We start from the raw sequence: 27,558 nt of genomic DNA on the forward strand, positions 1-27,558 counted from the left end.
TACCCTCCCCCATAAGGTCACTTTCCATCTGTGCTCTCTCTCTCTCTCACACTCTCTCTCTTTCTCCATATTATGTTTGTGTATATGTGTGTGTGTGTATGTGTGTGTGTGTGTGTGTGTGTGTGTGTATGCGTGTGTCTTCCTTTCGACAATAGGATTTAAAGCTGCATGGTACACACTCCTGAATTCACTCCTAGAGTAGGATGGGATAGAGTAGGCTTTCTACCTGCCATCCAAAACCAGCTCCACTTTAAGAAGCAGAAACACTGTGGCAAAATAAGTATAGGAAAAGTCTTTTATTTCCTCCAGAATTATCAAGAAGGATAAAGAGCTCTGAAGGTAGGAATTTTTCCCTAGGTTCTCACCATAGGAAGAAGGATAATCATGGACAAGTAGGACATTGAACTTACTAATGAAGTAATCCGAGGTATAGCGGGTCTCTGGGTAGGCAGAGTTGACTCCACTAACTTGATATGGCTTCATGTCCTCTGCAGCAGATAAGAAGAGGAAAAGGTCATTAGACAAGCAATACTTGGCCCAAAAGTATCTTGGATGCAAACACCATGGTGATCTCAACCGTTCTTGTATGAAATCAGCATTTCCATTCATTGAGGCTACTGTTCTAGGCCTTTCCTGCCCCCAATCCCCCAGGCCTTGTCTGGAGTGAGGTCACTAGTCACTGAAGGACATTTAATTTAATATTTCAGTAGCTCTGAAATCAGATGTAGGTTCCTGGAGAGTACCAAGTGGTTTCAGTGAAATTCAGGCCTTTAATCTAGATGAAGTTGGGAAAGTTTGTAACCATATAGTCAAAGAACTAGAATATATGAAAGGAAGCTATTTAGTCCAGGCAGACCATCCTCTGAATCATCTAAGAAAGAGGGTAATTTTTCTCATTCTTAGGGATGTTCAGTTATGCAGATTCCATAGACTCTTTTGATAGTCTTGGGGGCCGGTTTTAAGCACCTTACAAAGAAGCTGCCGGGGTGTTTTATCTCACCCTAAGATACCTGGTCAGGTAGGACACTACTATGGTAGGTCAAACTTGAGATGTAACTAATCCTTCATAAGAAGAGAGAAAACTAAAACACACAAAAACAGGAAACTCATCCTTAATAGTGAGAAAAGAAAAAAAATGAAGCACTAAGGACAGAAAAGATCTCCTTAGAGCAGCTATAGTCAACTTGTAATCCTATAACTAGACTAAACCATATGTCAGTTCTATCATGGGGGTATCTGAGTTTATTTTCAATGGGTCTGTACCAGGCAAATGAGGTAGAAATAGAATTGTGAGCATGTTGTGGAATTGTTTTTAAGGAGGCACAGGAGGGGAGGTCGTTGGGAGTTTGGGCTTCAGATATTTGATAGTATGTTGGGCAAAAAAGGTTACAGTTGACAGGCCCAAACCTGCATAGTTCCAAGTTCAAACAAAATTATTAAACTCAAGCGTTTGTGGCTTATCAGATCAAACAGCACCAGCACCCTTTACCCCTCAGCCTTGAAACCTTCCTCTCCAAACATTTAGGTTCTATTCTTGCAGGATCTGGATGGTTGTTGTTTTTTTTTAATTTTTTGCTTTTTAAAAATTTTTAACTTTGTTATAGTTTCCTTACCTAATGCTTTAGCCTATGTGCAAATAAACAGCCATGGCCCGATTCTACATTGTTCTGGCAAGGAGCCATCTCTTACTGACCCTTTGATTGAAAAGTCAATTCAGATGATGAGATTTTTGTAATCAAAATACATTAAATCTGAGTCCAATTCAGTTTCCCTGGTGGGAAAAAGACATAGCAAGCAGAGTGCTGTGGTCTCCAAGAGGCCTGAAAGGACCAATAGGTTTCCCCAGCTAACTATCTTACCATTAAGGAGGAATCTAAACCCCATTCAAATCCTAGCAGTTCTGTTATAGCCAGTCAGCAAGGAGACAGGAATTACATTAGTGGAGTGCATTTCAGTTGACAAGTCTGGTCAAATTTGGTGGCGTGTTAACAAGCCAATACAAAAACTATAGGTAAGCTTCTGGAGGATTAGAGACTGGTGTACTCTCTGTGTCTCCATCACCTAGCATGACAGCTGGCAAATAGTAGTCATCTAATAAGTGTCTGATGAATTGGTGGACTGAATTATGTGCCTGCTGCATATTTTCCTTCTATAAACTGGGCATTCGTTTTTCTATGTACATGGGGAGGCTGTCAGGGTATCAGGAAAGTCTGTGCAGCTGTATGTTGGTCTACTAGAACAGAAAAAACAAGAAGATTCACCCACTTCTTCACTGCTTACTTTAGAACTTATTTATTTATTCATTCATTCACTTATTCATTTATTTGTTTATTTATTTACTTTGCAAAGGATGGGGAAAAGGGCTAAGGATAACAATTGTACGCCCAGAGGAATCTAATTTGGGTCTCTCTCCTGGGCACTGCAGAATGGAAAATATTCTTGAACAAAGCAAGGTCTTGTGTAAAATAAAAGTGCTAACCCTGAGCTTTTTCCCCCTCCCCCAGAGTCTGCCAAGGGCTAGAACTGGTGACCACAGGGAAAGGGTGGGACTGGGTTAGAGAGGGCAACCGGCTTCTAGCCTTACAGTCAGCTGGAGGGCACTGCTGACTGCTGGTAACTACAATTTATTTTAAGAAGAAATTCAGAAAAATAAGAGTAAAAACACCCAAGTTTGCCTCCTGCTGCCACTTCTATACTCGGCCAGGACTGTGGTACATGAGTCACTTGGTCCTAAAAGGTTGGAAGGAGTTAGTAGAGGAGACCATGTCATTACAAGGTTGCAACACAGTGTCCCAAGGTGACCTACTGTTCCTTTCCCAGATGTGAAAGGTGCACTGGACTCTTCCACTTAGAATCAGGTGAATGGTTGACAGGGTTGACCTACCAATGAACCCTAGGGATCCAAGCCCTCTCATAGACGTGACTAGGTATGATCCCTGCTGAATGTTGTATGCATTGGAAGAGAGGGAGGAAACACTAGGCATGGGGGCTGAAGGTGGTCACTGTCATAAATTACATGTGTATGTTCAGTTTATAAACACCAGTTTTTCAGAAAATATTTTTTAATACTTGAGGCTGGAGATAAGTGCTATGGATAGGGCCCTAAGTACTAAAAGAAGTTGAGGAATAAAACCTTGCTACAACTCAGAAACAAAGTCGCAACTTTACACAGATCTCAGGAGCTCTGAAGACATTGGAAAGCAGGGCTACAGAAATTTACTTTGCATCTAAGGGCAGCCAAAATTTAGGAGCCAGGAAAATATTATTAAGTAAGGCATATTTCAAATTACTTTTAAGTAGTCAAACATGTTTTGATCCATTTTTCCCCATCCATATAGCCAAGGATGTGAAAAGAACAAGAGTCTCTAGGCCTGTCTATGGGAAAGATGTCTTCCCTTTCCCCACCTGCATGAGAGACAAACAAAGCAAATGAGGACAGAAAGGGAACAGATCCTAAGGGCTTCGCCCTTTCTTGAGCAAGATTAGGTGCCATGTCATCTAAAGACCCCAAAATAACTCTAAGGCATAAGGTTTACCATCTGAATTCATACTTTTAAAATCACATTTTACAAAGATCAAATAATTCTATGGAAAGTGAGGTGCTATGATGAAATTATTAGGCACCATGGTAACTTGGATTATATTCAACTTTATTTGAATGGATATCCAGTGACACGAGCATCATTTGACTGCTTCTCACACCTCTAACCCCCAAATAAGCCTCCACCAACCCCAGTCATTCCCTGCTTCGTTACCTTTCTGCAGAATCTCTAGATGCTCCCATAAGATGTCCCCCACAAAATCAGGGGCCAGTTCCAAGAAGCAGTCTTTGCCCAGTGCACAAAGGGCAGCTCCACTCATGCAGAACTTCTGAAAGTTCACACCTTTCAGGCTGAACTCATTCACTGCCCACATTACCCAGTCCCGAACATGGGTTTCTGTCCATTGCCGGGGATCTGAGAGAAAAGAATGAGACAAGAAACCATCAAGTTAACCCTTTGTTTCTGCCCCTTTGTACATACTCTAGTGAATGGAGCTCAGCAAATTAATAATTAGAAGGTTTGGGAAGTCAATAATGGGGGAGGGAGAGACTATTTTGTAGGTAAAACTTACAAATCAGTTATCAATGCCATCATATGGTTATTCTCCCCCATCCCTGATTTATTCCCACCTTTTTTTGTATTGTTCTCCCATCTTACCAGCTAGGTGCCATAATCCATCTATAACTAACATACTCAGAATATCCGCTACCCTTCATCATTATAGACACAGCCATCATTGAAAACGAAATATGAAGAGAAAAGAAAAATCCAAAACCATTGGTGTGTTAGCTTTCTTATTGTCTTATTTCTATTACCCTAATCACTTTGATGTCCTAGATGTGTGGTTAAATGCTTTTTTTCATGACATTGATACTATTTCAAAGCACATATTTCTTTGCTCTATCTTTCACCACTTTATTTTTTTTTGTAAAACTACAATTCCTATTTTAAAATGTATCAGTTGTTATTTTAATAGCATTCATGGCAATCAGAAACAACCAGGTGCATAACAGTCATAAAAATATCTCTATTAAGTTACTACATTGCTCAAAGTATACACAAAACCCCTTCCCTGAGCCTCAACTCAGATTATATAATACTTAATATATAACCCTTAGTTATGACTCTAGATTTCCCATAATCACATCAGTCCTTGATGAATCCTGTCAATGCCAGGAAGATGAAGTGTAAAAGAAGGCACACTACGCCCAAGAACCAAAAGCTCACTTTGATCCTTCTCTGTAATTTTGGTTTACAAATGGAAATTCAAAGTGGTTGGTACCTACTTTATCTTTCATTAGATTGATGTCTTTGGTGAAGTGGTATATAAGGGTAAATACATGTGGGAGGGGAGGGAATGAGTTTTTATTAATCACCTACTATATGCCAGGCGCTGTGCTAAGTGCTTTATAAATATTATCTCATTTGACATGAGTAGGCCTACGCCAAGAATACTAAGTTTCAGATTTCCCTGGAGTGGGAGTCAATGCCTTTGTCAGAAGGGGATGAAGCCTGTTCAGGGACTATATTGTGGCAGCAAGGTGGTACAGCAGATAGAATGCTGGGCCTGGAGTCAAGAAGATCTGAGTTCAAATGTAGGCTCAGGCATTAGCTATGTAGCTCTGGAAAAGTCTATTCACCTCTGCCTCAGTTTCCTCAACTGTAAAGTAGAGATAATAAAAACACCTACCTCCCAGGATTGTTGAAAGGATCAATGAGATAATATTTGTAAATTTCTCAACGCTTGTCTGGCACACTTAGTGTAGGTGCTTAATAAATGCTTGTTCCCCTCCCTTTCCCCTGACTTCTGAAGAAACTATCTTCCTAGATTCAAGTTTTCCATGTCTTCTTCCTCCACAAAGGCTTAATGAAGTCCCCTCTAGCTACGTCTCTGTCCTGTCTTTATATAGTCTATTTTCAGATATTTTCAAATAGAATCCATAAGTTCGAGATGATCAAGTTTGCGTATATTTCTTCTAATAGTACCGGAGATTGCAAAGATATAATACAGCAGGGCAGAAAATAATTTTGGCTTCTGTGACACATCCCAGTCAAGGGGCATTTGCAGTTGTCCCAGAGGTGATAAAGGATGAACAGAGAGAGGCAGTGTGGAAGAGGGAATGGAGAGAGAGCTGGATTCCAAGTCAGGAAGGGTTCAAGTCCTGCCTCTGACATATTACATGCTTGACCCTGTACAAGTCTGTACAGGTGACTTTCTAAGAAAATACCTTGAAGATGAGGCATTGATCTGCGTTGATATAAGGAGTTCCCCTCCAGGAATTTCCCACCCTGATGAAATTACGTCTGGTCAAAAGGGAAAAAAAAGGACCATGCAAGATAGCACTGGAGACTTTAAGAGATGATGAGATGTTCTCCCAGAAGCTAATGGTTAAGAGGGGGTGGGGTAGTAGGGAAAAGACTGATGGCATGAATGCCAGATCTCCCCACAGGCCTAGGCCCAACTTTTTTCTCCCAAGAATGAAAGAAAGCATACCTTTGGGAATTCCCAGCCGTTGCTGTTCTTTAGTGAAACCACTGAAAGTGGCTTTCAGTGCCTGTGACATCATTTCTTTACTGCTTGGAGTTAAGAGGGGAACATCTGCACATTCCATATCTGTAAGAAGCAGAAGGAACACAAGCAAATTCAATAACCAGAATTAAATAAATTAATGAATAAATAAATAACCAGCCCTGAAGGCTCTCGGTTGCAGAGAGAGCTCAAGAAAGGGGCAGAAAGTCAAGGAAACACTTGGTTTAACTTTAGACGAAATATGTGAGACATCAAAGAGCCAGCCCAACCTAATGAACGGAGAGCTAGCGTTAGAGCAGGAGAGATCCTGGATTCAGGCTTCATCTCTGACACATACAAGTTCTGTAGCCCAGACCCTTAGGATCCCAAGAACTTCCCCAAGACTCTTAACTTGTAGAATAATTACAGAGAGGTATTGAAGGGCATTTCTTTACCCCAAATTTCCCGGACAACTAAAATCCCAGGCCCAGAGCAAAACACAAACAAACAAGCAAGCAAATAAAAAACACAAAGCAGCAGCAACAACAAACAACAACCAAGGAATCATGTCTATAAACATATATCCTAGGGCTTACACAGACTACAGAAGATCTAACCACTGTCAGAGCAATCTCATTCCAACTTAATTAATCAATCCTATATTAAGCACCTACATACAAAGTTTTATGCCAGATGCTGACAAATATGAACACACAAAAATATTAGTGCTTTTATTCAAGGAATTTTCATTTTACTAAGAGTACAAATTTAAAAAAAATATTAACTGATTACTATATACCAGAGTATATAACATGTATATAATTTTAAAAATACAAGGTAACTGGGGGGGCGGTAATTTGAGGAAGAAAAATTATATTCACTATAGGGGAGTAGGGTTGAAAAGCTAACAATTGGAAAGTTTTCATAAAGGAAATGACACCTAAAGTTGAGTCATGACAAGAGATATGGATTTTGAGGGGTGGGGATGAGAGAGAATGCATTTCAGGCATGAGGAATGCCTTGTACAATTGCAGAAAGGTCAGAAGGGATGCAGACTTTGGGAACCTAGCTAGAAGACCAGTGTGTCTGGAATATAGAGTACCTGTAGGAGAGGACAGTGAAATAAGGCTGAAAGGCAGACAGATTGGAGCCCGTTGGAAAGGGTCTGAACTGGGAGGTTATTCATCATTTTCTTTGTCTATGCTCAGTCCTTCCTATGCCTGTATATCATTAAATGAAGCAGTTTCATATAGCAGTAAACTAGATTGTTCAAAAGCAGAAGACGTAGATTTGAATCTTGCTACTAATTAGTTGGCTCTTGGGGGCAAAGTCATTTCTGTTTCCTAAGACTCAGTTTTCCCATCTGTATAATGATGATATAGGAATAAATTATCTCTGAGAGCTCTACCAGCCTCAATTCTAAGATCTCTTGACTAAAAGAACATAGACTTCTGGCTGAAATCAAGTACCTTTGAGTTCACCCAAAAGTACAATTTCTGACAAGCTAATAAGTAAAGACAGAAAGATTGGGAAATTTCTGCTAGTGTTACTGGCTAATTTCTCTTAGGCCTTGGCACCAATTCACTTTAATGTCAAAGGTCATTTGCCCTACCCTAACCTGGAATCTAGTCAGTAATGTGAAACTGGTGGAGCTCAAAGGATGCGATAGGTTAAAGTGAAACACTCCCAGTTAGCAAGCTCTGGGTTTTGGAGAGTGAAATAAGCTCTTAATTCTTTAGGTAGTATTAGATTGGGCAGGGGGATGGCAACTGGAACAAATGCACTGCTGGTAAACCACAAAGTGAAGGGAGACTCCAACACAACACTGTAGTTGAGATAATTGTTATCTCTTTTATACCATCAGAAAAGCTGCAAGAAAACTGCTAAGGGTCTGTGTTCTGTTCCCAAAAGGAAAGAGGAATTGATATAGTTGTTATCCCAAGCTCTGTCCCAGTACTGGGGGCCCTAAAGTCCCAGGGAGTGGTTTTGGTTTGGGTCACTCTGGGACATGCCTCAAAATCTAATGGAAAAATCAACAGTCCTCCAGGAAGGCTGACAAAAGATGGAAAATCCCAGATTGTAAGTGGGGTGGGGGGGAAGGGGGTGAGGGAGGGAGGGGGGTGAGGGAGGGAAGATGGTGATTACATAAACATCAGTCCTTCAAACAATGAGCAATCAGTAAGTGAGTCACTAAGAAACACATAAATCCTCACACACACACACACACACACACACACACATAGATGTTTTAAAAAGATATATCAGCAATGGGAGTCATCCAGAAACTTCTTGACCTTTGAAACTAAGACCTTGTCACTGGAGACCAGTACCCTATTGACAACTAAAAAACTTTGCTTGAGGGTGAAGGCAATTTCTGTTTTTAGAGAGAAATTCAACAATAAAAATGTACAATAGAATTTCAATAAATATTCTTGTTTAATAAAATTGCTACAGTATGAAATTGGTTAATTTCCCTCTCTTCATTCCCAAACTCTTCCCAAATTGGTGAGTTTAGGCCATGTAAGTTCTATTTTGTTTTGTTTTGTTTCCTCCATCTCCTTTCTTCAGATTTATGACTCGATGAAAAGGACTTTACTGAAGGCGGAAGTTGGACTGGACAGCACATGTGGAAAATATAGGCCAGGCCAAATGGCAGAGTAGTGGGTCTGCAGCTGATTGCCAAGTGGATCTGAAGGGTGAAGTCAGCCAAGAGGCCTCAGGCATCTACCAAACAGAAGAGTTTCGGAAACCTGACCCCTGGAAGGGGAGAAGGACACAGAGTAATTGAGGAAGAAGGAGAAGCACAGAGGTTCAGCATCTTACAACTGAATCCACAGTGAAGGTCTGGACACTGCTGCTGAGCTGACAGTTTTTCACATGGGTTGTTGCTTCCTGCCTGGAGAGCTTGCATTTCCAGGTTCTCAGTTGTTCCCTTCATGGGAAGCAGCTGGGATTATTTTTGCCCATCGACTTTAATGCCATCACCAACATACCCAGCTACCACCTTGTTAGCACCAGCTGCACAACGGCTCCAGAGGCTGAGCCCAGATCTGCCTCTCTGACTGAGTGGAAAATACCACATCTCTTGGAAAATATCTAATGATCCAGATGATGAAAGAGCCATCCAAGCCCACTGGGGACACCTGCACTCGGACTTGAGCTCCCTAGGAATCATATCATCACCCTTGATCCCAAAGGATTCAGATAGTTGGGGTCAGAGCCTTAGCAGCATTTCCAAAGGATGGAAAGTATTAGCTGTACCGTAAGTACAGCTAATATACACACATAACACGAGCATAAACACACACACAGCAGCGGTTTTGCTTCTGTGCCTCAAATTACAAATTAATAAATATGTTTATCAGTGAGCATATTTTTATAAGTGTGTTTATAAGTAAGCAGATTCTTCTTTTGTGAAATCACAAGGGGACATTCCTACGATGTTACCTGGTTGGTGTTAATATTATACTGATTGATAACAATAATGTGAATCATATACAGGCTGAGGGGTGGATCTGGAGGGAGCCACAGTCTGCTGAAGTTTTATCACCTCTCTCATAGGATCATGATCATACACTCTGGAGAATCATTTCAGTTCATCCTAGATTCTTCTTTAGAATGAGGTCATTAAATCTTTCAACTTCTGTTTGGTCATAGGATGAAGAAGCATATCAGTTACCAAAACAAATTAACCAATTTCCAAATGTATCAGAAACATTCATATCATTTTGATGACACCTGATTTATTTAAGCACCAATTATATTCAGGGCATTATGCTAGGTTCTGGAGGTGGAGGAGGCACATGCAAAAAAAAGATCAATAAAAGAGCGTCCCTGGGACACAAATAATTATAATACAAATTTTAGAATATGGTAAATGTGCCTAAGAAGCACAAATAGCTATGAGGAAGAGATGGTTTCCAGATAGGAGCATTGAGTGGGATAGGAAACCTTGAGCTGCGCCAGGCTAAAACATTTGGACTTCCCTTGTTGGGCAATGGAGAGCCATTAGAAATTTGCAAATAGGCAAGTGACAAATTCAGAGTTGCATCATTACAAAGGTCATTCAACATTCCCAATTTGTAGAATGCATTTATCTCAAAGGACCAAGATGAACTTCTGAAGGCCATAAATCTCTATATCCTCTAGGGAAAGAAAAAATAAAAGATACTAGTAAAGTGGATTCTGGACCAGTTATTTCACTGGGCTATTGAACTCCCAGATGAGGAAACTCCCTCTACCAATGCAGGTCAGTGCCTTCTCTGAAGGTCTACAACTTACATTCTTAGAGAGTTGCCTAGGGTAATAAGAAGCTGAATGTCTGGCCCAGGGTCACAAACCAGTGCCATCAGAGACGCACTTTGAACCCATCAAGTCTTCCAAGTTTTAAGCCTGGCTCTTTAGCACTAAGACTTGGCTTCTTCTTTTAAGCCTGGACTAACTTTCTGGTCCTCAAATCTGGGTTCAAAATTAATGACTCCTATTCAAAGATCAAGTGAGTTAATGTGAACAGTGCTTTTATATAAATGTGCTGCGGCTACTACTATCATTTTTGCTGTAATATTATTACTCTCACTGTTGATGTAAAGAAATTGGTGAGCACATGGGCCTTAGGGTGTTTATCTGATGAAAACCATGTATCTAAGCAGAGGTGATTTATAAAGAATCTATCCATGTGAATGGGGCAGGAGAAGTGAGTGGCATTTTGAAAGCAGCAAAACATTTTTTTTCTCATTTTAGCCATATCTCGAAGAAGTTTTTTCCCCTCTCCCTACTCTATGCCTATTTCAGGGGTAATGTAAAACAAGGTTTTGATTCATTCACATGTAACTCAGAGGGTACTGTCTGGTTTCCAAGAACCCTTTAAGGGTGTGGTTTGGTTTGGTTTGGTTGTACCATTTAAAAGAAATGTTCTTCAAAGCAAGAAGCTGCATATCACCAATGCTATATAGAATCTCAGTCTGTGATGACTTTGGATATAGTGAGAAACTGCCTCCTAAATCTGGCAAGAGTCCTTCTCCCATCACTCCCCAAGGAAACACTTGAAGCAGGCCAATGAAAGATCCCACAAGACAATCACAGGACTTGTATGGCCATCCGATATGTCACACCTATGGGTAGGGATCCCAGGACACTAGTTTTATCCCTCCTTCATCACCCTTGCTCTATAGCCTCCCTCTTTCTATGTATTGGAGTGTAAGAAGAAGACACAAGCTTTGGCCCAGAACTTATGTAATGACATAGAACACAGAGGTGGTATATTTTCGTTATGCAGGAAAGACGCACCAAGATGCTAAACCCAGAGAAGAGGCAAGATTATCTTGTTTCTCAGTGTCTTTGAAAATGGGGCCATTTGAAGACTCCAACTCCTTCCTAGAGCTAAGAAACCTAGAGTCAGAATGGACTGGCCCTCGAAGCATACGAATAAAAAAGGAAGTAGGAGGTAGGTTATGCCTTGTTTCTCTATTTTACTGGGTTCACCTTTCTAGGTCACCTGAATTAGGAATGGTACAACTTGTGGCTAATGAAACCAATGTTTTGGGGTTTTTCATTTTTTTTTAAATTGTTATTGCTAAATAAAAGGAAACCATGAAGAAGTTTTCTGGCTCCTATAAATATTTCATAATGAATGAATTAATGAATGAGCAATTGCTCTATTGGAAAGGACAAGACTCTGGAGAATGGGCATTCAATATTGCAAAGTATAGGAGGTCCTCAACTGCTGGGAGGATCTGATTATCTACCAAACTGACTCTAGGGAACCCTGCTTTTGCTGCAAGAATGGTCTGAGGAGCTCAATTTCTCCAACCCAAGATAAATTCTCTCTAAATCTCTCTCTCTCTCCTTCTCTCTCTCTCTCTCTCTCTCTCTCTCTCTCTCTCTCTCTCTCTCTCTCTTTCTCTCTCTCTCTCTCTCTCTCTCTCTCTCTCTCTCTTTCTCTCTCTCTCTCTCTCTCTCTCTCTCTCTCTCTCTCTCTCTCTCTCTCTCGTTGTCTTTACCTCTCTGTCTCTGTCTGTCTTTCTGTCTGTCTGTCTCTCTCTCTCTGTGTCTGTCTGTCTGTCTGTCTCTCTCTATCTCTCTCTTGCTTCAAAGAAGAATTCTGGTACAAAAATTTACTGGATGCAAGTAAATCCTGAAAGAATAAGACAATTTCCACTTATTACCTTAAGAAAGCAAAAAAAAATGTTGGGGGCGGTTTCTATGCCTTTCATTTTAGATTACCTGTTCCCATGTTCATCCACCCAGGTCTTGTGACTGAGACAGGAAGGATTCTAGTATAACTCAAGGAGTGATTTGGGGGAAATTATTTTTAAATTGAACTGCTAAAAATAAGACTACCTAATAATTCCCTTGGCCAAAGGTGAAGATATTCATCCAGATTCCCATATTCCACAAACAGAACAAGCTGATAATTGTAACTGAGTGTTAATTCCAGGAGCTCAGAGCAGTTTAAAAAAATGAACGGAAATTATCAAATTCAACAGAGTATAAGAAACATTTCCTGCTTTAGCCCAACACTAGTAGGCTACACATGCCCAAGGTGAAGGAAAACTTTGTCTGTATAATTGTCATCTTTGAGGTTTGCCCATCAAAGGTGCTAGTAATTACTCTCAAGGTAGATTCAGTAGATTGAATTTGAGTCAAATTCTAGCCACTTATAAACTTTGTGAGCCAAGTTACAATCTTGGCCCAGCTACTTACAGTATGGGAAACCTTTGGAAAATTTCTTTATTTCCATGGACCTCAGTTTTGTCATCTATAAAATGGGTATACATACCTCCTAGGAGTATTTTGTAATTCTGTAGTGGTCTACCTGTGCAAGCTATTATTTCTATTGTAAGTGGGCATTCCGGAGTTACCTGATTTTGTTCCCTCTTGCTCATCAGATGGATAGAGAAAAACTGAACATGAAATGATCTGCAGTAAGTCTTCAGTATAGCATACTTCCTCCATACTCACCTACGTAATTGGGCCACAGACCTATTTTGGTTAAGGACAGCAGCACCTTTGCTGGAAAATCACCACCATAGCAATAGCAAAAAGCATGAGAGAGTTTATAAAGCTTCTTTTGGCTTGATCCAAGACAGGGAAAATAGTGTTTCATTCTACCCCTTCCACCTAAATAAAGAAAATCCCATGCTATAATTTTATTTTCATTGTGTGTGTCTGAAGCAAGAGGAACAAAGTTAGTGGAGGAGAGAGCACTGCGAAAACAATTATAACACTTGGCTGCAACATCTCAGATTCTCAGAGTTGGGAAGAAACTCAGGGACCCATCTGTACCTGAACAGAAACCCCCTCTACAATTGACATGCCTCTTGGTCATCCACTCTTTGTATAAAAATTTCCAATTCTGGTCAAATCACTACTTCCCGGGGTGGCCCATTCTCCTTGGGATAGCTCTAATTGTTAGGAAGTTCTTCCTTCTGTTGAACCAAAGTCTATCTCTCTGTCTAAGCAGTCTGGTCACGTACCTGCTTCAGTCAAAAGACCCAACAATGCCTAGCACCAACGTACCTGTCCTATTTCCTTTGTAAATTTGCATTTTTGTCTCTCCTTTTAAATAACATGCTAATGATTTTTTGACATCTTTCTCAAGCTCTCCTAATGTTCCCAGTCAGCAAAATGTTATTCAAAAGGAGGCAAGAAAAAGATGCACAGATGATCCCCATTTCACCCTCTGATGACCTGACATGACCAAAATTGCAAACTTGGGTCTCTTGTTACAACCTCTTGAGCTCCACTGCCAATCCACACAGCCACTGACGGAAATTCACACTGTTTGGATACAACATGCCAACTTGGAGGGAGATGCCACTTCTTAGAAGGAAGCTTGTTCTGTGACAAAAAGTATGGTCCTGAGAGAAGTCAATACGTGCCCCAGACTATACAGAGAAATCATCTGGTCCTTGCAGAGTAGCCTGAGAAAGAAGCCTCCAGATAGAAGTGGATTTAACATCTGTAGGAAGTGACCTCAGTCCATCTCCCTCCCCTTCCCCAAAAGGAGTTTTAACACATTATTCCCACTGAAGTGCTGAGGATTTGGTGACTCACTAGACTCACACATGGTTCCAATGAGCCCTTGACCATTACATGGTGGGGAGCAGGAAAAACAAATGAAAGCAGTTGTAATTCGGCAGCAAGAACTCAGACCTGCCAGACAAAGGAGTTCCAATGCGTTTTCCCAAATTCAGTCAGGCACCTGACATGCGAAAGCTATTTTTAATCACTGGATTTATTTCTTTCCTATTCCCTCCTCCTCCACCTCAGCAGACTTTACTGAGTCAGGGCAAAACCCAAATCAGTTCCAGGTGTTTAGGGAAACCCAGAAGAGGCTCTTCCGTTTCATGATCCAAGCCAGAAAGCAGAACCTTCCCCTGGACCCCACAGCCAAGTTTTCTTGTTTCTCCATAGAGCAGGTTAAATCTCCCATTTCCTTTGGGCAAATGGCCTCACAGGCGAAACAGCCAACTGAATGTCTGTGCCCATCTGGAATGGCTTCTGGATACTAGGCTTTCTCAAGCAGCAAAGACGAGTCTTCGATACATACATGCCTATGCTAAGTGCTACAGACTCCCTCAAAAGCATCCTGTCCCTGTTTATAAGAAGTCTTAGTTCTGGTCCTATTTGTCAATAGCCATGGCTCAAATGGCTCACCATTCCCCAAAGGAGAAGCAGTAAGATGGAGATACTGTCTTACACTCATCTCAGTAAGGCTGTTAGTATAGTAAAGAGATAAAAGAGTCTGGATATTTCCCAGCAAGTAAGCAAAGAGAAAAATAAGTGAACACAAAATGTCAGTCACAGGGATAGAAATTAAAAGAAATGATCAGACAATCTGTCTTATCGTGTTTCATTCTGAGCATCCCCTTTTTAGGAGAGACATTAACAAACAGGAACCTACTTTGAGAAGGTAGAATATTAAATAGTAAAGAGACTTTTGTCACATGAGAATCAATGGAAGAAACTAAATGTATTTAACATGAAGAAAAAGAAAAAAACTCAGGGGAGACAAATAATCATGGATATTTTGAGCTAGAAGAGTCTTTGGAGATCTCTAATCCAACACTTTCATTTTTTAAAAGCTTTATTGATTCTTTTCCTTTTCTAACGATCACTATTCCTTCCCAATGACTCTTCCTCACCCTCAACAGAACTCTCCTTTGTAACAAGTATAGTCAAGCAAAATAAATCAACACATTTAGAATACCACTAGAGTAGTTGAAGTATTTAAGAATGCTGAGTTTGGAATAAATAAATCTGGACTCAAATTCTACCTCAAATAGTGACTAGCTCTGTGACCCATGGCAGGTCTAACCTCTATTTGCCTCGATTTTCTTATCTGTAAAAGTGAGGAGGTTGGACTCAAACTTTGAGATGCCTTCTGGCTCTAAATCTATGATCCTATAGCATCTCTGCTGAGAGGCAGGGGACACTATCCATCTCCTGAAGTCATGACTAATGACTGCATTACTCAGAATTCTGAAGAGTTTCACAATTCTTTTATAGTAATAAGTCATTATATAAATTGCTTTTCTGATTCTGCTTATTTCATTCTGTGTCAGTTCATATGTGTGAACAAATTATAAATGAAAATCATCAATTAAAATACAGTAGGAAAATCTGGGATAACATTTAGAACAAATTACAAATGATAGTCATCGTATGAGTCCTCCTAAGTTTCTCTAAATTCTCCATATTCACCATTTCTTATAGTACAATAATATTCCCTTATATTCATTTACTACAGTTTATTCAAATAAGTAGAAGGTAGTGGGAATTTCAATTAATAGATACCCACTACCTTCTACTTATTTGCTACTACAGAAATTACAGCAACTGATATGTGTATATATACATATGTATATGTATATGTATACATATATGGCACATCTGTTTCTCTTTCACCTCCTTGAGTTGTATGCCTTGCAATGGTATCACTGGGTCAAAGGATATGTAAAGTTCAGTGACTTTTTTAGTGTAAATCATCAAATCATAATTTCAACAATAGCTTATTAGTGTGACCATTTTCCCATAGTTCCTTTTCATCTTTTCCCATGTGACATCAACCCTTTCCTTTTATAGACGCGGAAACTAAGACCAAAAGATAGTTGATTATCCCAAAGTTATGTAGGCCATATGTAACAAAGCCAGGAATTTGAACGTGGGTTCTCTGCCTATAGATACAGGATTCTTTTCATTACATACGACGTGATTACTAATTTCAAGGACTAGCATAATAAAAGATTAGATTTGCTCTATGTAGACTTAAAGGGGAAAACCAGAATTATTGGATAGAAGTTACAGGGAGATAGATTTCAGAGCAACATAATAAATAACTTTCTAATAATTGGAGGTGTTTAAAATAGAACGCAGGGGGAGGTAGAAAGTGGGGAGTTCCCTGGTATTAGTCGTATCCAAGCAGAAGCTGAACAACCACTTGTCAGGGATGTTAAAGAAGGAACTCATTCAGAATAGACTAGTTAGATGCCCTTCCAGGTCCTTGCAAAGCTGAGATGCTGGATATTTTCTTTTTTGTAACTACAAGGCTTTTTTTTTGATAGTGTCAGCAGTTACCTCATTAAGTCACCATCACCAACTAATATAGGTCTGCCACAACTCAGCACCCTAGACCCTGCCCCCTCCCCCCGACCCCTCAGTCTTTTAAACTTAAAAATGTCAAAGAAAATGTGACACAAAATGAAGATGTGATTTTCTGGTTCCTAAAACTATTTGCCATATTTAACCACTTGAAAACCAAGCTGTACCTTTTCCTAAGCATTTATGCCTTTAAGTTTGTAAATCTCTTATATGCCATTTAAAGTGTTATTAGCTCTAGGGATTAAAATTCTCACTTACTAGGGTCATTTAAATATTGTAGTTCCAAGAATCATTGAAATCTCAGTTTTTGTTTTTGCTTTTAAGAGAAAATTCTGTACTGGGGAAAATATAATAATATCTTTCAAACGAGCTTTACATGTGTTGGAGTGACTCTGTATATAGTATCTACCCTTATTCTGGAGGGGTCCTAAATTTTATAATACATCTATTATTCCTCCTAGTGCACAAGAATAAGGGTTACTCTACCTGGATAGCAAACACAAATGCAACCTTTCCAATTCCAAGGGCCTTAGGGATATTACATCCAAATGGCTCTTCCCATCATTCAAACATCTGAGTGAGAGTCATCTTCTGCCCCCAACTTCATCTAAAGTGCCACAATGCTCTTAGAACCAATAATGTCACAAAATAATTCCATTCAAGAGGGGATTTAAAAAAAATCCAAAATATTCTATCCTGTCACCATCCCTGAAGCCACTTTGGCAGGGGAAGGAATAATGAGGCTAATGCCAGGTTACCTTTTCCCACTGGGGTGCTCATTAATTTGGGAAAATATATTTTTAAAGAAATCTCTGTCTCTATTTGTGTCTCTGTGTGTCTCTGTCTCTCTGTCTCTCTCTCTCTCTCTCTCTGTCTCTGTCTCTCTGTCTCTCTCTCTCTCTCTCTCTCTCTCTTTCTGTCTCTGTCTCTCTGTCTCTGTCTCTCTCTCTCTCTCTCTGTCTCTCTCTCTCTGTCTCTGTCTCTCTCTCTCTCTCTCTCTCTCTCTCTCTCTCTCTCTCTCTCTCTCTGTCTCTCTCTCTGTGTCTGTCTCTCCTCTTTCCCTCCCTCATTTCTCTACAAATTGCAAAGGCCAGGAAGATAAATGGGTGGAAAACATAAATACATTTCTCCTCACTTTTGCCATTTATTTGGTAGGGGAAAAAAGTTTTATTTGGAGGAAGGGATGGTTCTTAATCCCCAGCACATTTCATAGAGACAGCTGCTACAGCCCAGAGACTTGAAACACTCAAAGACTGCTCCCTTTCCTCCACTGAATCAGCCTCTCTGACCATGAACATTTTCTGGTCTTGTGCTGAGGCTGGGCTTCAGGCCCAGTTGGCACTCTGCTTGGAAGGCAAGGTGGGGAGTAGGAGGGGTTGGGCAAGGTGGGCAATGAAGAGGCTTCTCACTAGGCAAAGCAGACGACATGGGCAAAACAAATGGAGTTGAGACCATTTATTTAGGCTGGACCAGTTGAAGTTTTTCTGCACTTTTGAACTGTTTTCTCAAGGCCTGCCTCTCCCTCCTACGCAGGAAGCAAACAGAGAGACAGGCATCTTGCAGCTAAGGCTCCTGTCTTCCAGACCTAGCCCCTGGGAAAAAGGAGGAGGAGGTGGGATTTGGGAATGAGGAGAGAACAAGGAAGAAGAGAAAAAGGACAGAAATCCAGAATCAGGGAATAAGAATAGAAAGTGTAAAATAGAATAGAAAGCTAGAAGGTAGAAAAAGGGAGGAGAAAAAAAGAGACATAACTGAAGAATAAAGGGGAAAGAAAGGAGGGTAATGGAGAGTTCCAAAGAAAGGCAGTGAAGAAAGACACAGAGGAAGAGAGAGAGGAAGGTGGATGAGGGAATTAAGAGAGGCAAAGATATCGCAGAATCTTCGGTACTACAAGGGCGTATATAATCTAGTCACAGAATCTCAAGAGCTGAAAGGAAACTCAAGGACTCTATGGTCCAATCCATACCTGGAGAGGAGATGCCTGTAGAATATCCCCAACAAATGGTCAAATTGTATCTACTTGAAGACCTCTACTGAGGGAGACCCTACTACCACCACTTCTGGGTGCAGGTGATTTCCACTTTGGGGTAACTCTAATTGTTCAAAAATTTGTATCAGCCCCTCCCCCCCACTTCAAAAACCTAAATTTGTCTTTCTGCAGCTCCCACCAATTATACCTAGTTCTAGCCTCTGGAGTGAAGAACATGTATAAGACCTTTTTTCAAATAAGACCCCTTCAAGTAATCAAAAATAGATATCATGTCTTTTACCAAGTCTTTTCTTCTTCAGACTACCCCAAGTGCTTTCAACTTATCCTCCAATGGGACAGTTACCATCTTGGTCTCCTTCCTCAGGACCAGCCCCCTCATTTTCTAGATGAAGGAACTGAAGCCTGGAGAGATGAGGGAAGCAGGATCACACCACCAATTATTTGCAGAACTGGGACTAGGTCTCAGATCTCCTAGTTACCAGGCCAGAGCTTGCTTCCACTGTGCTATGCTCCCTCAGCTATCATGTAATTATAGATTAACCTCCTATGGGTTAGATGTGGCTAGAGAACAATTGCCTGTGGGGCAAAAATTTCGAAATTGAGGCACAAAGAAAGATGTCCTGGAGAAAGAAGGGAAATCATACAGGATCTTGGTGTAGCAGAGTCAGACTACAAATTTAAAGAACATCCTCTCAGCCTAGCTTAGGACTCCCAAGTAATAAAGCCACATTCCTAACCCCAAAGGGCTCATTCCTGGAATGGAATATTTCCAAAGATAGCCCTCTCTAGATTTTCTTGCCAATGGCCTCAATCTGGAATGAGAAAAGCCGCAAGGAATTCCAAGAACAGTCTATTCATCCAAAGATATACACAATGGATCAACTAAAGGAAGGGCATGCCCTGTCAGTTCAGCAAACTCTCTTCCTGCATAATTCCCACAGGTTTTAAATGCTTCAAGCAATCAATAAGCATTTATTAAGCACCAAAATGTGCCAGATATTCTTCTAGATGCTAGGGATTCAAGTACAAAGAATGAACCAATTCCTACTTGAAGGAGCTTTCAAGAAAGAGTCTTGGTTGTAATTAATGAAGCTTAAAAATTGACATTGGTCCATAATTTTTCAAATGCATCTATTTACCTCATTTATTTATATGTTACACATATATTTTTTAAACCAGAAAATGTCCCTTTTTCCAATGGAAAATCAAAAGCCCCATTAGAGATGAAAGTTGGTCTTCAAAAACCCCTTCTAGATGACTCTGAAACTCCACACCTTGGTGCTACAGAAAGAAAACCAAAATGGACATTCTTATATTCTGAAGTTTTTTTATGCATATGTACTTTCCTTTGAACAAATCAGAAAAAGAGAAAAGCACACACAAATCCATCCTTATGTAGTATAACTATCTGCTCTTGACCCATGGAAAATCACTTAGAAAATTCAAAACATTTCAACCCCATTTCCCTCATACCAGTTCTGGGAAGAGCCAAGGAAAAAGAGAGAAGGGGATAGCGGACTGCCAATGTGCCAACCACTTGCAATGAAACAATGCCCTATAAAGACTGGCACAGGCCCCAAAATAGAGGCAAATATTTGCCATCAAGAGTACTACCTCACAGGATTGTTTTTAGGATCAAATTAGATAATATATGAAAATCACTCCGAAAATTTAAAGTGATAGAGATATTAGCTATCATCACTCTAATTTTTTATTAATATCATCATTATTATTACTACACATTCAAAGTTGGATGTATCATCCTGTATACACTGAACTACATTTGCAAATGTCATGAAAAACAATTGTGAGAAGTATCTTTAAGTTTAGAAAGTTAGATTTAAATAGACCACTCTACTTAGAGTCAGGAAGACCTGAGACCACATCTGATCTCAGACACTTACTAGCAATGTGACCCTTGGAAAGTCACTTAACCTCTGTTTGCCTCAGTTTCCTCATCTGTAAAAGAAAAATAATTGCATCTACCTTCCAGGGTTGCTGTGAGGATTAAATAAGATAATATTTATAAAATGCCTAGCCCAGCGCCTGACACATAGTAGGCGCTATAAAAATATCAGTTAATGTCATTCCATTATTGGATCCCAGAATTTGGAGGAAAAGGTCAGTCCAGCCTTCTACCCAGAGCAGCAATCTTTCCTACAACATCCCCAACGAAGGGTCATTTAACTGCTGCTTGAATGTTTCTGGTAATGGAGAGGTGCCCTGATTCCATTTATGGACAGCTCAAACCGTTAGAAAGTTATTTTTTTATTGTGAGACAAAATCTGCTTCCTCATAACTTGTACCTAGATAAAGGCAGGTTTTGGTTTAGGACACTGAAGATACGGATTCTAGTGCCTGCCCTGCCTGTGTGTGAACCAGGTGACCTTGGCCCTTAACTAAACTCCATCTGTGAAGAAGAGGAGGAGCAGGAGTCTCTTGCACAGTTGTTTTGGGGACTAGGTAAGGTAACAGATGTGAAAGCACGTTGTAACCAAAAAGTGCTACATAGATGTTATTAATTATATCATGTCTTATTATTGGTCCCAGTTCTTTCCTCCACACTACACAGAACAAACCTAATCCTTCTTTCCTGTGGCACCTTTCCAATGTCTAAAGGCAGAGGTTATGTCATTCCTAAATATTGTTTCCTCCAGACTAAATATCCCCAGTTCCTTCTGCTATTCTGCAAATAAGGAGATCCAGAAGACATTTACTATCCTAGTCATCCTCCCTTGCATATACTCTAGGTTGTCCTGGTCCTTCCTAAAATAGGGAAGGATGAACAGGACTTAATATTCCAAAGTACTTACCCCACAGGGTAGTTGTGAGACTCAACTGAGATAATGTCAGTTATGGAGCAGAGAGGTGGGGCAGCAAATAGAGCACCGGCCCTGGAGTCAGGAGGACCTGAGTTCAAATCTGGTCTCAAACACTTGACACTTACTAGCTGTGTGACCTTGGGCAAGTCACTTAACCCCAATTGCCCTGCCTTCCCCCCTCCAAAAAAAATGTAAGTTATGCTCACAAGTACCTGAATTATGATGACCAAAGTGAGAATGAAAATGAAAGAAAAGATTCAGAAGAAGGGGGAGGAGGAGGAGGAGGACGAGAATAATTAATGTTCATGTAGTGCTATTAGGTTTGCAAGACACATACACACATATAATCTCATAAGTTTTCAGACTGGGTGACTGGAATGATAATGATGTCATCAATAGAAACAGAGAAGTTAAGAGGAAGAGCAGATTTGGGTATGAAGGCGTAAAGTTCAGTTTTAGACATGTTGAACTTGAGGTGAAAGCAGTCCATCCAAGTGGACCATTAAGTTGATTCCTTATTAAAAGCCACAATTACAGAACTAGAAAAGTTCTTTAGAGGCAAAGGTATCGGATCAGCCGTAGTCACAAATACTGTAACTTGACTCCAGCATAGGGACGTCATTTTGGCCCTCTTTGAAAAAGGACAACAACCAACGCTGGATCCAAACAGTACCAGATCTCTAGAACCAAACGTTAAATTTTTGGTATGAGCATTTACACTTTGGAAATCCGTAAATCCTACAAATTAGGGCTTGATTTAGTGTTTTATTTATTTAGACTTAAGAAAGTGAGAAAATCTTAATCATGCAGATTAAACTTAAAAGCCAATACTTAAACATTTACCACCAGCACACCAATACTTAGAGGTCATCTAGTTCAACCTCTCCCTTCCACAGATGAAGGGCTTACTCAAGGTTACTCAGCCAGTAAGTGACATAGCTGCGACTTAAACTCAAGTCTTCTGACTCCAGATCCAGCCCTTTCCTCTTGTAAGAAAACCTCTAGCTTTTCTTCCAATTCCTAGGATTCTTTTTACTAGAAGGAGGGAGTGCTAGACTCAGGAGTGAGAAATTGTTGAACTGCATTCTCTCTCTGACTCCTAAAGTGTGACTATGGGCAAGTCACTTCGCCTTTTGGAGATTGGCTTTCTTCATCTGTAAAATGGGGATGATGATACCTGGAGCATCTACTTTATTGTCAGGATCACATTAGATCATGACTATAAAGTGATCTGCAAACCTTACAGTGAAATATGTCTGGTATTCATTGCTAAATGTTGTTACTTTTACTATATTAATTTTTTTTTATTAAATTCAATGTTCTTGTTACAACAACGTCCACAAGGATCTTGTGAAAGATCGTCAAGTGCTCTGCTGAAATCAAGACACACTGTGTTTATGGCATCCCCCTGCCTCACTTACTGACTTCTCCTGGACCCCAGCACACATCATTCTTCCCACACACCTCTTACCGAGCCTTGGCAAGCTGAGGGGTGTAAGTCATACATACAACCAATACAGAAAGAAGAATAACTGGAATTCAGAAAGCTGCACAATAAGAGAGCAGTGGTAATTACAAAAAAGCTTTGAGGAACAATGGGTAGTTATAGAACAATAGATGCAGACAAAGTCTTGATCTATTTATATCTCCCACAGTCAGTCTCAGCCAGACAGGAGGAACTGGACGTCTGCCCTTTATGCACGTCTCCAACTGGACCTGAGTTAGGAGGAGGTCACTGAGGGGGAAAAAAGCCTACCAGTGGAGGGATGGAATAGGGAGTAAAAAGTCCTTTTTGCTTATGTAGGCCCGGTGTTTCTTTAGTATAGATCTCTTTAGACCAGGGGTTGTTAATCTGTTTTGTGTCATGAAACCATTTGGTATTTTGGCGAAGCCTTCTCAGAATAATGTTTTATTTTGTTTTGAATTCACAATAGAAGGAAATGCTAAATTTCAGAGGTGAGGGAAAAGAAATATTTTTCCCCATCCAAGTTCACAGATCCCCTGAAATCTATACATAGACCCTTTGGAGGTCCAAGGACCCCAGATTAAGAACCCCTACTTTAGATCCTCTAGGATGGCTAGTCACCTTTTGCTGAAATGCAGCCTTGCTCAGAAAGAGGAGATCAGGGATGGGATGCTATTCAGTCTAATGAAAGCATGAAGAAGGACCACTGGACTCACCCTACATAGATTACAGTAGAGCCCAGGTGACCAGCCATGTTCAGAAATGTCATAGTAGGGATTCTTGGCTAGATTGGACTCTGATGGGCTCTGAGAGTCCTTTCAAATTTCTGTTTGGAAAGGAAAAGCCACAGAGTAAGATGAGTCAATATTCCAAGATCAACTTCTTCAGGTACAGGAAAAAAAAATTAAAAATTACTTTGACTAAACCCCAAATGGCAAGAAGCAGAGAAAATTAGCTGAATAAGTAATAAGCATGGTGGAGAGAACACTGGACCTGAAGGTTGGAGACCAGCGTTGAAATTTTTGTTCTGATGCTAGTCCTGTAACTGTGGGCAAGGTTCTGTTAACCTCTAAGACTCAGTTTCTTCCTCAGTAAAACAGAGATAATAATGCTTGCATTACCTATTTCATAAGATTATCATAAGGAAAGTACTTTGTAAACACCATAGTGATAGAAAAATATGCACTACTGTTATAATTCCTACTTTGGAATCAGTAGAAAGGGGCCTACAAGGCAGATTCCCAAAACCCTCCTAGCCTTTTCTTTAGTTTTTCTCTTTCTGACAGTTTCTCCGGATCTTTGGAAAGTTAAACTCCAACTTTAACAGCTTTCAGAGTGATAATCAGGTCTAATCCTCTCTAAATTCCTCACTAATATTCCTAATCCCCCTCAGGATTGCCCAAAGGCCAGCAGCAGTCAGATAAACCTGAAATAGATACCAAATACTGAATGAAAGGAGTCTGGGTGTGGTAAAAAAGCAAAGGCAAACCTTGTTTGATACATTATAAGACAGTTATGACCTCAGATCTTCTATTAACAGCCCTATTTGATAAAAATCATAGCTAACATTTAATTTAATACCTTAGTACTTTAAGATCCACAAAGCACTTTATAAATATTATCTCATTTGATCCTCATAGCAACTTTGGAGTGGGGTGTTCAGGTACAGTTATCATTCTCATTTTACAGATGAAGAAACTAAGGCAGAGAGGGGAATACGTGACTTGCCCCGGGTCACACGGCTAGTAAGTGACTGAGGCCATATTTGAACTCATATCCTCCTGATTCCAGGTCCAATAGTCAATCCATTGTACCACTTCACTGTATAGAATAAGCATCCTGAGTCTTGTTCTCTTAAAGTTTAATGAAAGGTCCTGCTGTTGATTTCGGGGAATCCAATCCCAATCCCAATAACCAAGTTTAAATCTCCAAATTTTTTAATGTTCTGAGTATAACATGGAGGTGTATTGAGTTGGAGAACTCCCACTTATATCTGCAATAAGAATTACGCAACAGGAACAGTTTCCTCACAGTAGTTCTAACTTCTACCCTACTCCTGAGTCAGGTCAACTAGGTTAGAACAGTCAAAAATTGTATCATCTCCCTGTCTACCTCTAGAAACAAGTTTCTCAGTCAATCTCACCACATCCCCCAAGGAATTATCAGGTAAGTGTTACTTTTCCAATTTCATAGATTAAGAAGCTGAGCCACAAAGCTGGTGAGTTGTCAAGGACTACAGGAAGCAGTTAGTGGTTAGAAATGGACCCTAGGGCCCTTGTTCCCAGTCCACTCCATTGGCCTAGACATGATATGAACCAATATTCTGGGAATGAAGACAATCTCTGTAGCAATCTGGAAAACAAAAGGGACCAGGGCAACTGAGATAGAGGTAAGGGAGTAATATATAAACACAGGAGGAACATATTTGGGTTAGAGAATCTGGTGGAAGCAAGATACCGAATGAATTGTTTGACCCACAAAAATGCCATAAACATCAGAGCTCTGAGTGATAATGTAGACCTCTGGCATCCTAACAGAACTACTCTAATGCCTTACTTTGACAAATATTGCTTCCTCTCTTCCTAGACATATTCCATTCTCCTATTCTTATCATATGTTCCCAATAAAGTTCACTTCTCTGACTCTCTGGGTATCTTGCTGGTACTTTGCTATCACCCTTGCTGGTGGAATCATCCCCTTATAATTTAAGAAACCTACAGAAAATTATACCTTGAGAGATAAGGCATACCTATGGCCAGTGTGAATTGACATTAGAAGAAATGTTTGGTGGGAGCTTGAGGCAGTCCTTCCTTTGAATCCTAGGCCTCAGCAGCTTCTAGGTCATCTATTCTAAATTTAACTATGGTTTATAATCCAACCCAAACCTCCAGGCTTACTGAAGAGGAGAGCAAAGGTTACTTTGGAGTTTGCATGTGCACCAAACATTCCACTCTGTAGCTTCAGAAACTTATAGAATAGGCTAATCAAAAACGCATATTTGGCCTGCAGAACAGTTGGAAATCCTACTATAAACTGGCTGGATTTAGGTAATGAATGACTCAAGATTTCCAGTAAGAGTCACTCCCATGGATTATCAAAGAGTTACTTAGGAGACACAGAGCTATATTTCAAATAGATCATTGAGACCTACCCAGACCTGGTTAATTGATTGGTTGTTTGACTGGCTACAGTGAAGGCTACTCCCAAGCTCACTGGATAGCCTGCTTAGATCTGGAGTCAGGAATACCTGAGTTCAAATCCAGCCTTGGACAGTTACTAACTGTGCAACCCTGGGCAAGTCACCCTGTCATCCTCAGTTTCCTCATCTGTAAAATGGAAATAATACTAGCACCTACCTCCCAGGGTTGCTGGGAAGATCAAATTAGATAACATTTGTAAAGTTCTTTGCACACCTTAAAGCCCTAGAAATAAAAAAAGCTAGCTATTATTATTACCTAACCTCTCAGTTTCTGCATTTGCTCATTACCTTGGACTACTGCCATGTGTGCCTTACCAGACCCTTTCTCTTGTTGCTATTCCTCCATCCTCCCTATACGAAGCACATGAAGCTACACGAAGCACAAAATCCTACTCCAGGCCAAATAGCAGAGCAAAAGAATTTACAGAATTTGCTGTAAATTTTTAACAGTGCTTCTCTCCTGGCTGAATGTTTTCTTCCTTGGCAATTCAATGTAATTGGGGTGAACAAAGAATAGACAAATGGCAAATAAAAAAGGAGAGAAAAGATCTGACAATAAGCAGGAGTCATAGGCCATTTTTTTCTTCAAAATCACAGATTTGGAAAGGACTTATAGCCCAACCCCTATGTTTCCCCTCAAATCTCATGCTATGTTAACACCATCCCCAAAATAACTAATCACCCTAGAATGGGCTACTCCTCCTCCCAAAGGAAAAACTACATAGAAACTAGACACAGAATTTGCCCTCTGACATAGAAGTGATGGATATAAGGTGTAGAAAGAGACATACATTTCTGCACATGTCCACTATGTGAATTCATTTTGCTTGACTGTGCTTATTTTTATGATTTTTTTCTTTCTTAATTTGGTGGGGAAGGCTTATTAATAGTATTGCCAAAAGAGTTATTGAAATTTTTTTCAAATATGCAGAAGGTTAAAAAAGGGAATTCAAACGAAAACATAGGGCAGTTTTGAAAGTAATATGTGGAATTTATTATACCTTTTTTTAAAGGAAGTAGTATGAAATAGAGATTTGCAATTTCATATAGAATCCTCTTTTGTGTTTTTGAACACGAAAATGGAAATGACTTTTTTTGTTATTTAAATTCAGAATTATTTTTAATTTAAAAAAGGACAGGAAGATGATGCTTCCTTTACAAAACCAAACCTAGCCAACATTCAAATTCTCCTATGATTTGGGAAAGCCATTTCCCTTGAGTTTTAGCTGTGACATATTCACCAAATTGAACTAGATTCTTAAGACCAAGTTACTGAGATAGTCCATTCAGAAGGCATAGCAACCAGATTTGGGATTCTACATAACAAGAATATTCTCTTCTTATAACCTAAATTATGAGTTTACATTCAAAGTTGTGAGACGTGATGATGTTCTTGGAGGGAGAAATCCAAACAGTACACTAGAGATTA

General features: G+C 40.0%; 1 protein-coding gene across 3 annotated transcripts in view; it reads right to left on the reverse strand.

Annotated features, from left to right (window-relative positions):
* Window positions 1-27,558, reverse strand: part of ETS1 (ETS proto-oncogene 1, transcription factor) — a 196,721-nt gene that overhangs the window by 35,973 nt on the left and 133,190 nt on the right. For all 3 annotated transcript variants that reach the window (XM_036744416.1, XM_036744415.1, XM_036744417.1), the window contains 3 exons: window positions 6,037-6,156; window positions 3,756-3,956; window positions 411-488 (listed from right to left, as the gene is read on the reverse strand). In XM_036744416.1, the coding sequence (XP_036600311.1) occupies window positions 411-488; window positions 3,756-3,956; window positions 6,037-6,156 (399 nt within the window). The remainder of the gene's footprint in view (window positions 1-410; window positions 489-3,755; window positions 3,957-6,036; window positions 6,157-27,558) is intronic.

This window comes from Trichosurus vulpecula, chromosome 2 (assembly GCF_011100635.1).
Source record: "Trichosurus vulpecula isolate mTriVul1 chromosome 2, mTriVul1.pri, whole genome shotgun sequence".
Classification (NCBI taxonomy): domain Eukaryota; kingdom Metazoa; phylum Chordata; class Mammalia; order Diprotodontia; family Phalangeridae; genus Trichosurus; species Trichosurus vulpecula.